General features: G+C 44.4%; 1 protein-coding gene across 1 annotated transcript; it reads right to left on the bottom strand.

The window, feature by feature from the left end:
- Positions 1-11,177: 11,177 nt before the first annotated feature.
- On the bottom strand, positions 11,178-12,876 carry HOXB1 (homeobox B1). The gene is made up of 2 exons (XM_073326087.1): positions 12,258-12,876; positions 11,178-11,503 (listed from the first exon to the last, which is right to left on the bottom strand). The coding sequence occupies exons 1-2, from the start codon at positions 12,874-12,876 to the stop codon at positions 11,178-11,180; spliced, it is 945 nt and encodes a 314-aa protein (XP_073182188.1).
- Between the last annotated feature and the right edge of the window lie 3,341 nt (positions 12,877-16,217).

Raw genomic sequence — 16,217 nt, 5'->3', positions numbered from 1 at the left:
CAATGTCTCCCTATTGCCTAGGGCTCCCCTCCAACCTGGAATACTGAAGCCACCTGTTGCCTCCACGCTGCAACATTAGCCCGGTTTGAGTGAGAGCAGTTGCGCTGCACGCAACAGCCCCCCAGCTACACAGGGTGATTGGATTTGCAGCTGTTGAGTTGTGCTAACTGGGGCTGTTAGGGTCCAGCTATCTGGAGTTTAAAGTACCGCCTAACCTGGGCTAGAGATTTTTCTGTGTGGACAGGAATGGGGTCAGGGGTAACATTGGGGTTCTACCTCAAGCTAACCCAACAGGGGAGACACGCCTCTTGTTATATGTGCCTAGCAGAGTGAGGCTGTGGTTTTTTGGAGCTTCTAGTCTCTACATATGCTAAAAAGTAATGCATGTTCAAAGGGGTAGATAGCCTTGCCTTATCCTTTGCTTGGCTTCTTCCCCTTATCTGCGGTCTTTGGAGGGGAAACTGTATTTTTGCGCCAAACATTTGTTTTCTGGATGGCGAAACGGAGCCCAAGACTAGGCTGCAAATGTGCCGATGGGAGCGTCCTCACTGGAACGAGCAAAGACGACCTGCTTTTGCTGGGTGCGCGTGTCTTGCGCTTGGCAACCTGCCGTGAACTCTCTGGATGTGTAATGTACCCTGAAAAAACACCCTCCCCTACCAGGATCCTTCATCCCTCAAGACAACCGAGCTCCACGATTAAGTCTTGCACCGTAACTCACTGCTTCATAAAATCGCGATAAATCATTCGCGAGGCATATTAAAATAATTTGTATCACCGGGGACTGATTTACAGCCCAGCTCTTCATTCATCAAAGCGGGGCTTTCATTTGCTGGCATATTCCTACCCGCTGCAGGGAAGCCTCGCCAAATCCATGAATCAGAAATATTAATTAATAATAAAAGAAATAAGAAAATAGAAAGGGGGCGTGGTGGTAAGGGGAAAGCCTTCACTAAAGAAAATGGACAAAGGGAACTCAGAAAATTATTCTAATAAATGTCTCCTCCTTCACAGATTCACACCCCTCTCCCAAACTAACGCTGAAAGACAAATGGCCCAACGACTTTTGATCTTCTATTACGAAATAACTCATGGCAATTTTTAATAGATAAAAAACAACATTATCTTCCCATTCAAATAGCACAAAATAATAAATTAAAGGGGAAAGTGACAGGGGGAGAAAAAAAACCCATCCATTTCAGTGGGGGAAAGATTTTTTCCTTCTTCAAAATATAGCCACGTAATTCTCTTTGCTTTTTAAAAATAAAAATAACTGAAAACTGGGCATATAATTTAGTGTCAGTACATTCAAGCATGAGTTATGTACAGCTGGGGGAGCAAACCAAATACACCTGACACTTTAAAAGGGCCGGTTCAAGCCTGTAAACAGAAGAGGAACGTGAGCAGTTTGAAGACACAAAATCACGTGCTGAGAACATACTGTATAGAATTAAAACTCTTTGCAACTGCCCAGAGGCAGAGTAAATAGCCACTCTGTGATGCTGTAATATAGGAGTCAAATATCCAACTTTCTTCACTAGGACTTAAAAGTTTGATTTTTAGACTGATCTGTTCAGGAGCCAAAATTACTACATTTAATGCACCGGCACATTTTCATATGAAATAAAGTGATAAAATTAGTGTGTTTCTATCACCAGGAGTTATTATTATTTATGATTTATTCATTTGTTGGTAAATTTAGGTTGTTGGGTTTTTTTTTAAAAAAAAATTGTTTCCTAGAAAAAAGGCTTCCACTGCATGCATCCCATGAAGTGGGCTGTAGCTCACGAAAGCTGATGCTCAAATAAATTTGTTAGGCTCTAGGGTGCCACAAGTCCTCCTGTTCTTTTTTGAGGACTTGAAAAGAGTTTCAGCCCTTTTAGCATCCTGTTCAAACACATCTTCGTTCACACACAAACTCGTTCAGACTTCGGAAGCAGTCGCCGAAGATATTTGCAGTCAGAGCAAAACTGTTTTCATCAGAAGGATTCATGAGTATTGGGTTTTTTTGGAAAGCCAAACCCCAAATCTCCTGCTATTTAGAGAACAATATTTTCTTTGTCTTCCATTCCATCAGAATTTAAACACGAAATACATCGGATCAGTCCATGGCAAACAAACGTGAATTTGATAAGGCAGTTGTCTTCCACCCTTGTCCATAATAAATTAATAGGGTTTTTGTTTCGGGCGATAGTAGGTTGTATACTACAGAATATAATAAATCGTTGAGGATTTGACGCATTATTTGTGTAGAAGGAGCTAAGAATTAACTGGAAACCAAACTTTAGAAATGGAAACCTTTTCACTCTAATACTCGGGGGTATTTTGGGATGTTTCTTGTTCTAGCAGAGCAATCGATAATCAAAGCAAATCAACAGCAACTTGAAATTGGTTAATAGCCCCTCCCCCCTTTCTGCCTCATTAATTAAATAATGATTTAAATCCCCTTTCTGTTTGAGGGGGAAGATCCTGCCAGGGATAAAAGTCATACTCAGGGAAACTCTTCTTCTCCTTCCTGATTCGTATCCCGTCGCTAACCAAAGGAACGAACTGAAACCAATTATTAGAAATAAAAAGGCAAAATTTTATATTTTAGCGTCTTGTTTCTTACTGAAGAGGAAGACGCCTTTCATTTGTATTTTGGGGGGTTAATTCGGGGCGTCTAAAATAGAAAACATCGGCTTTTTATCTCTGATGGTTGGTTTCAGTTCTCTTTTCGATTGTTAAATGTTTCTTCTGAATGTGTTCTTGTTATTTCGAGCCAAATGAGGCTCTGGAAGGGGAGAAAGACTCTTTTGGCGATTATAGGAACCCGCTAACGAATCGTGGAAAGGAAACGCAGGGGATCCCAAGCCTGAAGGAGCCGGGAGCAGAGCAACCTGGGGATTGTGTATTTTTGGATACAGACTAACACTGCTACCCCTCTGAAACATGGGGGGACCCTTTTTCTGCCCTCAAAGTGCATCAAGCCAGTTGTTTAAACCAACAGAAGCCTGATAACCGCAGCGGTTGTATAGCCGTAAACAAGTCTGCGGTGTCACTTCGGATTAGCTTTATGGCCGTTTTTTAACAAAGAGCCTTTCCCCTTCCTAGTGTGCGAGGTTCGAAGAGACGTTAAAACTAAAAACCCTTCGCCTATAATCTCATTGAACTGGACAGCCCTAAAGAAAAGAGCCTGGGGTCCACACACACAGGCCCACTCCCTGGAGATGGTCTGTGCAGGTGTTGAAAAGATAGGGAAGTACCATAGGTGTGGCTCCTCCAAGCAAAGGCCTTGCCAATAAGTAGGAATAGGCGGTCTCTTGTTTGATTATACTTCTCGGTTCTATTTCCCCCTGGCTCCAAATATTTGTTCCTGGTGCTTCTAAAAGGTCCCCCCCCCTTACCTATAGGAGCCCAGGTGAGATGGGCATGATTAAATCTCCCTTCCAGAAGCCATTAGCAGAAGAGTTTCCTCCAACCAGGACTGGCAGGTGACTTCTTTTTAACTGGGTGTTTGACCAGGCTCACCACACAAGATGGTTTTATCCAGGGCATCAGCTTGAAAAGGGGAGGCTGGAGGGGGCAGCAGGACAGATGGGTCTCTCTGTCCCTTAAACTCCCCCCCAGTAGACAGCTGTGAGCCCTACTGAAGGAATGGAGTCATGGATCAAGGCAAATTGTGGAAATATTGCACAGCCCATGTCTGTCCTTCTCCTTGGAAAGTGTTATCTAAACTCCACATTTACTGCTGCACCTTCAGTTTGCCCCAAGGTGACTGCCCTCTGGTCTACTGTCCACTCAAGTCATTAGATTTTGGATCAGGCCCTTGGCAAAAAAACAAAAACCATTTCCTAACTACCTATGGCTTCCCACCTCACACAGCAATGTATGCAGCACAAAAAATAGGTATGTCCTCTCCCCCCCCCCCCGCCAACAACCAAGCTATCAAGAACTGTAAAACTTTCCAGTTGAAAAGCAGAGCCCCCCAAAAGGCACACACAGTGACCATGGCAGCATCACCCAGTCCTCAGTTCCAGAGCAAATTGTTTCCAGTTTCTCTACTTCGTCCTCTTAACTTACACTAGCTTAATGGAAGGGTCCTGTAGTGGAATCCAATAGCAACTTTTCCCCCTTTTTGGGGGTGGGGGAGGGGATAATGGCCTCACAGTGGTCAGTGTCTGTGGTTGTATTGTTGCTTACGTTATTTTATTTTATCTTTTCCCTCTTTTCCCCCCCCCCCCTTAGATGGAGCTCTCTTGTGGAATAAAATTTCTCAGTGAATTCCCAACTTCCAAGATGGGTATGATCCAAAGTTCATCTTGGCACCAGTGTCTAACCTTCATGATTTCTGCCTACACTGTACCCCATTTAAGCCTCAAAATGAGTAGCCACATTTTCAAAACAGCTCAGGATACTCTTCTGAGCTCTTCTGAAAATTTAGACCCAAGGGTCACTATGCAAGCGGCCTTTTTGAAAATTTGGCCTTGTGTTAAAATTTTCAAAAGCATCTAAGTCCCATTTTCAAAATTAGCTCAGGCACCTAGGCTCCTCACTATCCTTCCAGATCAAGAGGACTTAGGCTCCTAAAAAAGCCTAAGTGACTTCTGAAAATAGGACCCCAAGGGTATGTCTCTTCTGCACCTGGGAGTGGGCCTCCAACCCCAGCAGAGGGACCCCAGTTAGTGAGGCTTGGGCATAGGTACTTTTGAAAATTTTATACTTGAGCTCTTTGGAAAATTTGGCCCCACAAAACCATGAGGTTCTGAACAGACCAGAAATGCTCCTCCTATCTCTTTTTTATTTTTATACACACCAAGTTTGATTTGTTGTCCAGAACATTTCTTAATACCAAAAGATTTTATAAAAAAATTGACAAGCATTGAAATTTGTCATGACACAAAGTTGTATTACCTTTCAAGAAAATATTCTGCTTGAAATCAACTCTGGTTTGAAATTAAAAAAAAATAAAATAAAATTCCCCTTTTCCTCCCACGGAAATAGATATGTTTTATTAAGTTTGCAAGATTACACCTCCTGTATCATACCGACTTCCAGGCATGGTTAATGTTCATGAACTATTCTCGCCTTCCCTGAAGGCTTGACCTCTGCTCTGTGCACTGAAAGCCAACCCCAGCTATGCTTGGTGTTCTCTTCTTACCAGCCAGTGCTTTTCTTTTTTAACCCAAAATAATTTTTCAAAGCAGACCTTTTGCCTGGAGTGCTGAGTGCTGGGCCTTGCAAGGCTCTAGTGGGGCACAGAGACCTAGGCTTGACCTCATCTCTGGTCCTCAGGACAGCCTGGGCCCATCCTTTGGTGAATTCATTTCAGGCTGAACTTTCTGTGAACCTGGCCCTGAGGGGAAGGGGAGCAGGCAGGGCAAGGCTGATGGAGGCAAGCTCTGGGCAAACCTATCAGCCTGAGTAAATATTGAACAAGTCCACTTGAAGGCTGGGGTTGAATTGAAGCTGTCAGACCATGTAAACTGAAAGGATAGGTGAGGCCTCTGAAAAGTAAGGGGATGTTTTGTATACTTCTTCAGTTTTGTCCCCTCCTCCTGAGCTGACTCCCTGGGCTTCATCTCACCTGCTTCATCTCACCTGCTTCAAAGAGTGAAGCAACCTTGAAAATGATCAGCTGTAGGGCTTTTTTCTTTTGTTTTTGGGTGGGGAAGGCTAAGGAGCTGGTAGGGGTCACTGAAGAGTGGTCATTTCACTTTAAATATGGTTAGGACGTATAGCTCCATAGTAGAGCATTTGACTGCAGATCAAGAGGCCCCCAAGCTTACACCCAGGGTTTATGACATATGGGCCAAGGTCCCTGTCCTGAAAGTTTTACCACAAGTAAAACCGTAAACTCCTTGATGGCAGGGACCATCTTTTTAGTAATAAGTGTACAGTGCCAAGCACAATAGGACAATGATCTTTGATTGCAGTCCCTAGGCCCAATCACAATACAACTTGTTTATTCATTGAATGGTTGATTGATTTAACATGAATGGGAGAGGTTTTGATACTTCAGTAAGATGCTGTTCAATGTAAATGTAAGTGAGACTACCTGTGGACATGGGGCTAAATTCTGCAAAAGGATCTGCTCAGGTACACCAGTGAGCCATAGGTGCTGGACCGAGGCATGCTGTGAGTGCTGCCACACCCCATGGCTTGAAGTGGTTTCCATTCTATAAAGGGTTTACATTTTGCTTGAATGGCTCTCAGTAACCCCACTATAAAAGTTGTTCCAGTGCTCCTTCAGGGAGCCCAGTTTACTCCAGGATCTAGCCAACTACCTAACGTATTACCAACTACCTAAGGTGCTATCCAACATGAGTGATGGTATCAGAATTTGCCTCACAATCAAGATCTGGGGAACTGGGGATGGTTGCACATTCCTTCAAACTGGTCTCACTTGGAGCCTTCAGGTTCCTTGCATGGTCCACCATACTCTGTATTATTTTCTTAGTGTGACTTGAACCTGTTTGTATTAAAAGCATTAAGGAAAAATAAGTGGGCTGCTTTAGGCCTCAATTCAGCAAAGCACTTAGGCAGATGCTTACCTTTGAGCATGTAGGCAGTGTTGTGGTAGCCCTATTAGTCCCAGGATATTAGAGAGCTAGTTAGTTTCCCAGACCTGAAGAAGATCTCTGTGTAAGCTCCAAAGTTTCTCTCTTTCTCTCACCAGCTGAAGTTGGTCCAATAAAAGCTATTACCTCACCCACCTTGACTCAATGATCATGTAACTCCACCCATATTTATCAGAGCACAGAGTTAACTGTAAGAACCTGGGCAGTCCATTGATTTCAGTGGCATACTTCAAGTTAAATTAAACACATGCTTAAGCGCTTTGCTGAATAAGGATGGTTACTCAGATTCTTACAGATGGGCTCCTTGCTGAATCAGGGTGTTGCTGAATCATGTTACACAAAGTGAAATTCAACTAGAGACCAGCTCTGATTTCCTTCAGGAAATAATGAAAAAGGCCTCTTTTTCAAAGAAAGAATTTGTGTCCCTTCTAGCTGCTACCCTCTCCCCCACTTTTCTTCCCTGCTTGTTCTTGCTGTGTGAAATATGAGGGCTGGATAAACATGAAACTGCTCACAACTTTCATCTTCTCCTCATTTGAAGGGCATCAGAGGCTTTGCATTAGGAAAGATATGTCTCTTTCCAGACCCACGGTCATTTCCCCAGACATGGTAGTGAGCTTCAGAGGGCGTCCACACCTCCAGCCCCCATCAGCTCTGGGGAGAAAGTTAATAACAGAACAAAATGGAGTTGAAAGTAAGAAAATCTTCTGGTTTCTTTTTTTTTTTTTTAAATAGAATGTGCTCTTCTGAGATCAAAAGGCTTATATTGTGAGAACAAACGCTTTAGGGAGAGAAGAAAAATTTCACACCAAGGGGTAAGGAACACATGGCCCTGAAATATCTGCCAAGAAGGGCCAGGAGTCCTGGCCTTCTCTCCAGCTCTGTTATCTGTGAGCATGGCTAGAAGACAGGAGTCTGTTCAATATCCTTGCCTAACATCTCCTCCTCTCGCAGAAGAGACGTATCTCAAACAAGGCTATTGTCATAAATAATTTACAAGAATTTCTAAACTGGGAAATGTCCTCTTCCTTTGGGATATTAAAAGAATAAATCTCCATTATGTAGATAGACAGACAGAGAGAGAGAGATGTGTGTGCTTATATGTTACATATATATGTTTGCATTGACCCTGGAGTGATTTTCCTGCTCACAAAAATATCATACCAGATGCTCCACAGATAAATAGATAGATGTGAGATATGTGAGTGTATATATAGATAGATTAATACACATCTTTGTATATCTGTCAATCATATGCATACACATATATCAAACACAACTATACACATAAATGTATGTACAAATACAGATAAGATAAATCTATACATATATGTATAGATATACATGCAATGTGTGTTTATCTATAAACATGTATTTATATGAGATGTATGTAATTTAATATATATAATAGCATGTACACATATATGCATGTCTGTGTGTATATATATAGATAGATAGATAGATCTGTATATATCTATGAGATACAGACTTTCTTTCTTTCTTTCTTTCTTTCTTTCTTTCTTTCTTTCTTTCTTTCTTTCTTTCTTTCTTTCTTTCTTTCTTTCTTTCTTTCTTTCTTCCTTCCTTCCAATTCACCAAGCTGGTATTTTTGCCATGTTTTCTAGTTCACAGCCCTGAGTTTCTGTCTGTTAACTTCCAGAAAAACAAGAGGAAGTGTGAAGAAATCTGAGAAAAAACCGGAAAGAAAGTGTGTGGTGATTTTTTTGAAGCCAGTGTGAGAATGAAGGACGAAATTGGGGGGTGGGGGGAAGATGAAACGAACCCTCTCATAAATGGAAATAGGTCGGAAGGGGTTTACATATGTAAGGACACATCAACACAGGCGCTGCGGCCTCTTCCGGGGTCTGCCTTTGAGTTTTAAATGCGAGCTTTCTAGGCTTTTGTTGTGCCCGACATCCTGACATATCAGTAACCTCCTGTCCTTTCTGCTCAGCTCCATCAGCCTTCCCGTCCTGGGCAGGACCCCATCCCACCCCGGGCTTGCCAAACTCTGCTCCAGTGGAAACGGCTAACGTCCATTCTCACCTGTCAGCCTTGTGGGCAAATGGGACCCATCCCATTACATCTTCGATTAGAAACAGATGCAAGAGACATGAGAATTCTCCCTGGTGGAAATGCCCGAACGTTATGAGGAGTAAAACCCGGCTTTAATTGGACACTTTCAAAGAAAGTTTCCTTCAGTCAAATGAGTTATCAAAGCATCCAGCTAGCTTGCTTGCTTGCTTTCCCCTGTCAAAGGAGATGACACGCAAGTTATTACTTTTAGCAAAAAGCCTTCTCTTTTAAGCTATTGTATTCCTTCTCCCAGCCCTGTCCCTAGACTAACTGCACCTCCAGTCACCTTCTTTAGAGCCCATGCAAGATGTATTCCTGACGATCCCGATTAGAAAGGGGAGAAGAGGATGGTTACACGGCTAGGGGAAGTTCCCTCAGATGACTTGGGCCCACTTCTTTAAAACAGCATTGAGCAGCGTTTAAGACATCGATATAGGCAAATCCGTACATTTAATTTACAACAGGTACTTTGATAAGTTGCTTCCCCTCTCCTCCCCCCCCCCACAAAAAAAACAGGGTTTGCAAATTTCAACTGAGGTCAGAACAATAGATTCTCCTGGCAGCCTCTCTGTTTACTTGTTTAGAAATCCCAGAGGCGTTTCGAGGTAAAAAGGTCAGAGCTAAAAGTCCCCTTCCCCCTCCCCCACCCCTACCTCCACCCCCACCAACCTCTTTTCCTCCAAAAGTCTTAAGATTATAGAATAAAGTGTCCGATCCCGCGCCCAGTGAAGTCAAGGGGGGAATGTGCCATCGCCTTGTGGAATCCGGCTCCAGCCCCCAAAGATGGTGCATAGTTATGTCTGCTTTTCATTCGGAGAGCAATCGGTCCTCATTCGGTGTCCCCATTTGGGGGCGTGCGGGGGAAGGGGGAAATATCCCTCTTGACTTTTACTTCTGAGGCCACTGGATCCCCTTTAAAGCATGTTTTCAATAATCCAGAAACCTTCTTTATGTAAATATGACACCCCCCCCAAGTTCATGCCAGTCGATGCTTCTATTTCAAGAACGTGGGTACCCTATAGTTCCTGAAATGTGTGTGCTTAAATTAGTGTGTGTGTGTGTGTCTGTGATACATTTCTATCATTTTAAAGATCGTTCACTGATTAAATACAACGTGTTGGGGTTTTTTTTAAATCACTAGTTCTAGGTGACCGCAGGAGAAACTGATTGCTTGATGCCAAACGCCTCCACTGAAGTTAAGCCATCCGCTCTGCAGTTCCCCTATACACCAGCTTTAAGTTTGGCCCTTAGAAGCGGTAAAAGGGGTGTCTACTGGCCCGATCCTGCATCTGTCGAAGCCAAGGGGAGATTTGTCATTTGATCTACAAAGGCAGCAGGATCGGACCTGTCTCTGGAAAGGTTTAGCGGCGTTAAGAAACCTTCCACCTGGCTGGGTGTGAGATATTTCCACGTAACTAACAATCAAGAGGACTAGACTATGAAAAATTAAACTTTATTAGAATGAGGTAGTTTCATGTCAAAATACAGGGAAGGGGGAGGGGAGGGGAAATCCCGATAAGCTTTTTTTCGATGTAATTTTCTCCTTAAAACAAAACAAACAAAAAATGTCCACGTTCTCAATTTTGGTCTATGCAAAAGTTTGTTGGGGGAGGGGTGGAATATAATTACACTGTATTTTCCATTGTTAAATAGCGTTTCTATCGGGCTCAGAGAAACGGGGAGATGCTACTTTCCTTTAAGAGTTAAGGCTATCGCAATAGACAATAAATACCATTTGAATCCAGCAATGTAACTGAACGACCCAAAATCTTACAAGGTTCCACCCTGCAGCCTGGTTGCACGAAGCATGCATACTCCCTAACTCACCCTCGAAAAGTACCCGGAGGTCAAACTTTTCCTCAATTATTTTTTGTGTGGCTGGCAGCATACAAACCACGTTCAAATAAAAAGTAAAACAAAGCATTGGAACAGCATGGAAAGCCGCGATAGTGCAAAGTGATGAGGGAAGGGTTGTGTTCTTTTCTCAAAGGCCTCTGGCTTATTAATAGGGTAGGTCTCACTCCAAGATATACAAAGTTTAAAAGCCGGGGTGGGGAAAACATAACTTTTTACAATCCTGTGGGAAGAAAGGACACGGGGGAAAAGGTTACATTAAGCAACGAATTCTTGCAGCCCAAAGTCTGTGCACACTGTTTTTTGGAATGGAAATAACTAAATTCGTTTCAAGAATTTCTCTGGTTGAAAGTGCAATCCCCAAACTTGGGGTGGAAACGTCCCTGAGACAAATGGGTCTTGCCAGGAATGTAGGTTAAAGACCCAGCCAGCCCCTCCTTTTTGGAGTGAACTATTCCTACAGGACGGTCTCATAAATTAAGAGCGAAGGACAGAGAAATGGAAGCAGGAGTGTAACCATCACAACTCCGGCAACGGGGCACCAGTCAATGGAGTGGGGTGTGGGCCAGCCTGGGCGGGCTGGAGTGTGTGTACGAAAGTGTGGAGGGTGTATATGGTCTGGGTACGCGCTCCTCCATCTGTGTGCCTTGGCTTCGTTTGCAAGGAGACAGCCTTGAAGGGACCCTTTCAGGAGGAAACGGAGTTGGGAGAGGCCTCAGGTGAGGTGAAATTGGACTGGTCCGAGGCTTCGCTCACTTCCTTGGCCACCCTGGGGGCAGGAGCGGGGGCCAGGCCTTCCTTCTCCCGCTTTTTCTGCTTCATCCTCCGGTTCTGGAACCAGATCTTCACCTGGGTTTCGTTGAGTTCCAAGGTGGCGGCGATCTCCACTCGCCTGGCCCGGGTGAGGTACTTATTAAAGTGAAACTCCTTCTCCAGCTCCGTCAGCTGCTTGGTGGTGAAGTTGGTCCGGATGGCATTTGGCGGCCCGACCAGTCCATATTCCGACACTTTAGCTGTTAATGAGCAAACGCACACAGGAAGCAGCAGCAAAGCGTAACGCGTTAAAGCAGTGGGGAGGGTCGACACATGACAAGCGAGGCTCTTCTCCCGCTCTCTCTCCAGCCATCCATCACCCCCCCCCCACACACACACACACACTCACCACTTAAGCATCTGGGCCAGTTTCTGGCCCTTTGCTCCATCCACGGCAGGGCCCGGGTGCTTTCTTGTACCTGCACGGGTCCCTACAGCACCGGAAGGCTCCCTTCTGAGATGAACGGCTCACCTGCTCCCTTCCAAATAGTCCGTTTTTACAAGTCACTGTTTCGCGGAAAACTTTCATGGAACTGTCAAGGTGGGTGGGGGAGGGAAGGAGGTTGGGATTTAAGGGGGGGGTTCAAGGGAAGGAAGCTGAACAATAGGGGAGTGGAAGGGAAAAAAAATTGGAGGGACAGGAAGCCACTATCATTTCCTACTTAAGGCAAGATTTAAATCGCCCTGGGCCTCGCACAGAAATTCAGCAGCCCTGCATCCTTACAGCAGAAGGCGCAGCTCTCAGGACCTCTGTCCACCTCTACTGCAGTCATGATGTTCCTCTGTTCCATTCTCCCTTGAGCTGTTTATCTCCTTCCTTGTGACTTGGGGGGGGGGGGGGAAAGATCTCTCCCATAGCCAACCCACAAAAGATTTCTTCCCCCACCTCCCTCTCTCTCTCTACACACACACACACACTTTAAAATAAAACGATCACCGAGTTGTCCAACTCACCTGTTTTGGGAGGGTTCCTCTTCACTTTCATCCAGTCGAAGGTCTGTGCGAGGCTGGCGGTGGGGCATAGCTCAGATGGGCAGGCGTGATCTTTGTCCTGGGTTACAGCAGACGAAAGGTGGCTGTAAGCCCCCTGCAAGTAGCCTTGCTGATCCTGGCCATAGGGGTGGTGTTGATACTGTCCAGAGCCTGAGGGGCAGTAGCCGTCTGACCCAGAACCGAGGTGAGATCCGGCGGGGGCGGAGTACCCTGGTGACTGGAAATACAGGCCATCCGTTTCCTGCTGGCTGAGGTAGAACTGGTGATGCCCGTAGCTGGGGTTGCAGGCTTGGGGCGGGTACCCTGCTGATGCAGAGCCCGAGAAGGGGAGGCCAAGCCCTGAAGGGTGGGGGTGATGGTAGCTTGGGTTCGGCTGGGCAGGGTGGCTGGGCACGGTAGCGCTCCCTGCTACTACAAAGCGTCCGTCTCCGTTATAACTGTCACTGGTGGGTGTACCTGAGCAAGCAGGAAAGGAGGTTGTCCCTTGCTCTAAATGATGGTAGCCCTTGGGTGAGTAGGCGCTCGTCCCACGGTTACAAATTGCATACTCTAAGAAGGAGTTCATCCTAGTATTGTCCATCTGCCAGTGATGGAGGAGGGTCAACCTGTTTTGGGGGGATTTCGCCTGCCCTACAACCTTTAGATAGTATGTCAAAGCCGTAAAACTTCCATCCATGGATCGCTAGCCTTCGAACCCCCAGAGCCTTCCGAAAAGGGGTGAGGGGGGGTTGTGGGAGTGGGGGGTGGGACCACGTGGTTCGCCACTAATCCAATGAGCAAAGACCTCCTGAAGTTTGTCAGATATCTGCGCTCATCCATCAAGCCCCTGGCATTTGCATGACAAAGGAACTTCAATCAAACCCTGCCCATCAATCTGATAACAACACGTATATGTCAAAATCTTTCCTCAAAGACTTTAAAAGAGAGAAGGGGTTGGGGGGTGGGGGGGGGAGGAGAGAGTTAGAATTATTCAGGACTGTTTTAAGTGTTAAAAAGGCCCCAAATTATAAGATGTAACCAACTTCATCAGAACCCCCCCCCCAATAAAAAGAAGGTTTTTTCCCCAACCCCAGTTCCATCTGAGACAGAGACAGACAGAGACAAAGGTAGGGAGGTTTCACTGCTTTTTCAATTATAAATATGCTCTTTTCTTCATTTTAAAACTTTCTCTGCAAAGTGGCACGAACGAGTTTGGAATTTGCTTGGATGAAAAGGCTAAAAAAACCTAACCAAACCAAACCCATCTGTACTTTCATCTTGCTACACTAGCTTTGTGTCTAGAACCAGTGTGGGTAAAAGCTATTTAATTCAATCAATATTCTAATGAGCTGATGAAATAAAGTTTGAAAGACAGAATGTCTTTGTTGGAGAAACACCACAGTACACAGTATAGGAAAATGAAGAATGGGATTAAAAATATCTATCTATCTAATCATAGAAAAAGAGAAGTTTCTTTTTAAAGTGTTTAATAAATTCCAGGTTTTTTTTTTCAGTTACAAACATCATTTGGTCTGTTTCTGATTAATTTATTATATTAAGGTCTTCTTGTGGCACCGCCCAAATTGTGGGTAGGTACAAAGAGAAAGAAACTGAAGTCAGACTTACCCCTCCACTGTTACTATAATGGAAACAGAGGTAGGCAACATTTATTTACTTGTTAGCACAGGGGAGACAAGAGCATCTAACAATATGACGCCCACAGTCATTTGTTACTTGTCAGGATATTTACTGGTTACTCAGCCCTTAAGAAGTATCAGGAGTTTTGTAGGCCAAAAGTTCACTTTAAGACATATATATACAAGTTCTTTAGTCCAGAGATTTGGCTGATGCAACACTTTTGGACACAGGGACAGTTTTGTTAAGAAACAGGGATAGATGTGACTAGAGCAGGGTCCCTTTCCCTTTAAAGCCTCCAAAGACAAATGAAATGTTTTAGCCAGTTACATTTCTCCTGGTTCACTAACGGGCTTATGAAAAAGTTTCCTACATCACCAGCTTTTGGTTCGTGAATATTATTCATAATAAGGTACCAGGCAGCTTCTTTGAGTTACTCATGTTCTGTGGTGTTTAGAACATCCGACTTCTGAATAACACGTATGCAAACTAATGATCAAAACCCAAGATAATTAACACTTGATTCGTTTTGTAAATGAGATGCATTTTTAATTTAAAGCCAGGAGTGGTTTTCTATATTATATAGCACTTATTTGGGAGTGAGGGGTGAGGAGGAAGAGGAAATAAATGTATCATATTTAAATAATACTTAAAATAGATCACTCCTGGATTTTTTTTTTTAAAAGAACCAGCGTATTCCATCACTGAACCGGTTTTACAGAACTGCTCTGATCATTTTCAATGATCTCATTCCAGCGCTAAAATAGAGTGCGTTTTATTTCATTTAAAATATAGAAACACTCTGGGGTTTCCCAGGTTGCCTCAAGGATATCTCACTATTGCAGCCATGTGGAGGGGAAGACAGGCTGTAGTCGGTAACCCCTTCCTATGAAACCTCCCTTAGTGAAAACCAAGCCAAGTATCAGCTCTGAGAGTTGGACTTTTCAAGAGTTTGGTCGCGATGGCAGGTTAAGAGAAGACACTAAAATGCCCTTTTACTGCGACCAAGCAATGGTCATTTATAGTATAACACTTCCGGCCCTGGACACAAAAGAAAAAGCATTTAATATTAATCAACCCACATTCTTGCTCCTTCAGCAAAGGTGAATATAACAGGGACAGGAAATATAACTGACTGGAATCAGAGGCAAAGCCAATCTGGAAAGGTCTTTTCTTATGGAGGTTATTCTCAAATCAAGGCAAAGAAGGTGAGGTGTTGTGTGTGTGTGGGGGGGGGAGGGTTATTTTCTTTAAGTGGATGTTGCATCTTCATTTCCCCCCACCCCCTCTTCCCCCCCCCTTTTGGAACTCTGGCCGCTCGCCATCTGCTCCACTCTGTTACCCAAGGCACTGTCACCCCCACAAGGACCCATCACTTCGCTTTCTTCTTATCTGCTCTCTGGAACCCAGGTGCCAAGTAGTCACAACGTCCCGGATAGCTATCTGGGGCTAATGGTGAGATCAAAGGCGCTGGGGTTAAAATAGCCCTGTCATAAGCGTTTATTTTGTTTGTTGCTACAGTGAAAAAGCACCTTCCCCAGGGGCCAGTTCTTCATACTATAACTCCAGTTTAGTTGCACCCCTCCAACTTCACGTGGGATCCCATTGACTCGTGAAGGAAGGTGCTAGTCCGTACAAGCGTATCAAAATCTCATCCCCATTGCGAGCAAAAAGTGGCGTATGCTTTCCACCAAATGGCAGCCATGCCTGCAGCTCAACTCCAAATCGAGGTCCATGGATCCCATGCAGTGACAGAGTGGGGCTTTCCGAATCGCCTACCTGACTCTCAACGCGACTTGAGATCCTACCTCTCTTTCCCTTTCCAGATCCTCTCACCATTTATGATTATTTTACATTTTGCTTCTTTTTATTTTCCCCAGTGGAGAACGTAAAGAGGGCCCCACTTCAGGACAGATCGTTAGATCCATCAGAGAAAGGAGACATCCGATCATGGGTAACTACAACTCTCTGGTGATTGCCGGTCATATTATGGGCAGCTTCTTCTTGAGAGAAGAGAGGCTCCAGAACTTGCTGAAGCAACAGAAGAGTGGGATCCCATCCGGGGAAAGCGATGAGCCAACGTGGTTTATTCCATCAAACCTCCGGTCCCCCTCCCCACTTTTCTCCCCCCAAATACTTAATTAGTCATTACCCTTTCATGATATTTATTGCTTCGTTATATTATATGATCTTAATTAATTCTATGATACCATATTTATTGCTTCATCTGTCATGAGTCCTATCCCCTAAAGCACAACAACCGACAGAGACTTTCAGATGCCGCTGGCTTTCACGGGGTGGGATTAC

Source organism: Lepidochelys kempii, chromosome 27 (genome assembly GCF_965140265.1).
Source record: "Lepidochelys kempii isolate rLepKem1 chromosome 27, rLepKem1.hap2, whole genome shotgun sequence".
Taxonomy (NCBI): domain Eukaryota; kingdom Metazoa; phylum Chordata; order Testudines; family Cheloniidae; genus Lepidochelys; species Lepidochelys kempii.
Note: the sequence above shows the minus strand (reverse complement) of the source record. Positions and strands in the feature narration are given on the sequence as shown.

Coding starts and splice junctions, on each gene's coding strand:
- HOXB1 (XM_073326087.1), bottom strand. CDS start 12,876: ATGGACAATACTAGGATGAACTCCTTCTTAGAGTATGCAATTTGTAAC. Junction 11,504..12,257: donor GAGGAACCCTCCCAAAACAG/GTGAGTTGGACA, acceptor GCTCATTAACAG/CTAAAGTGTCGGAATATGGA.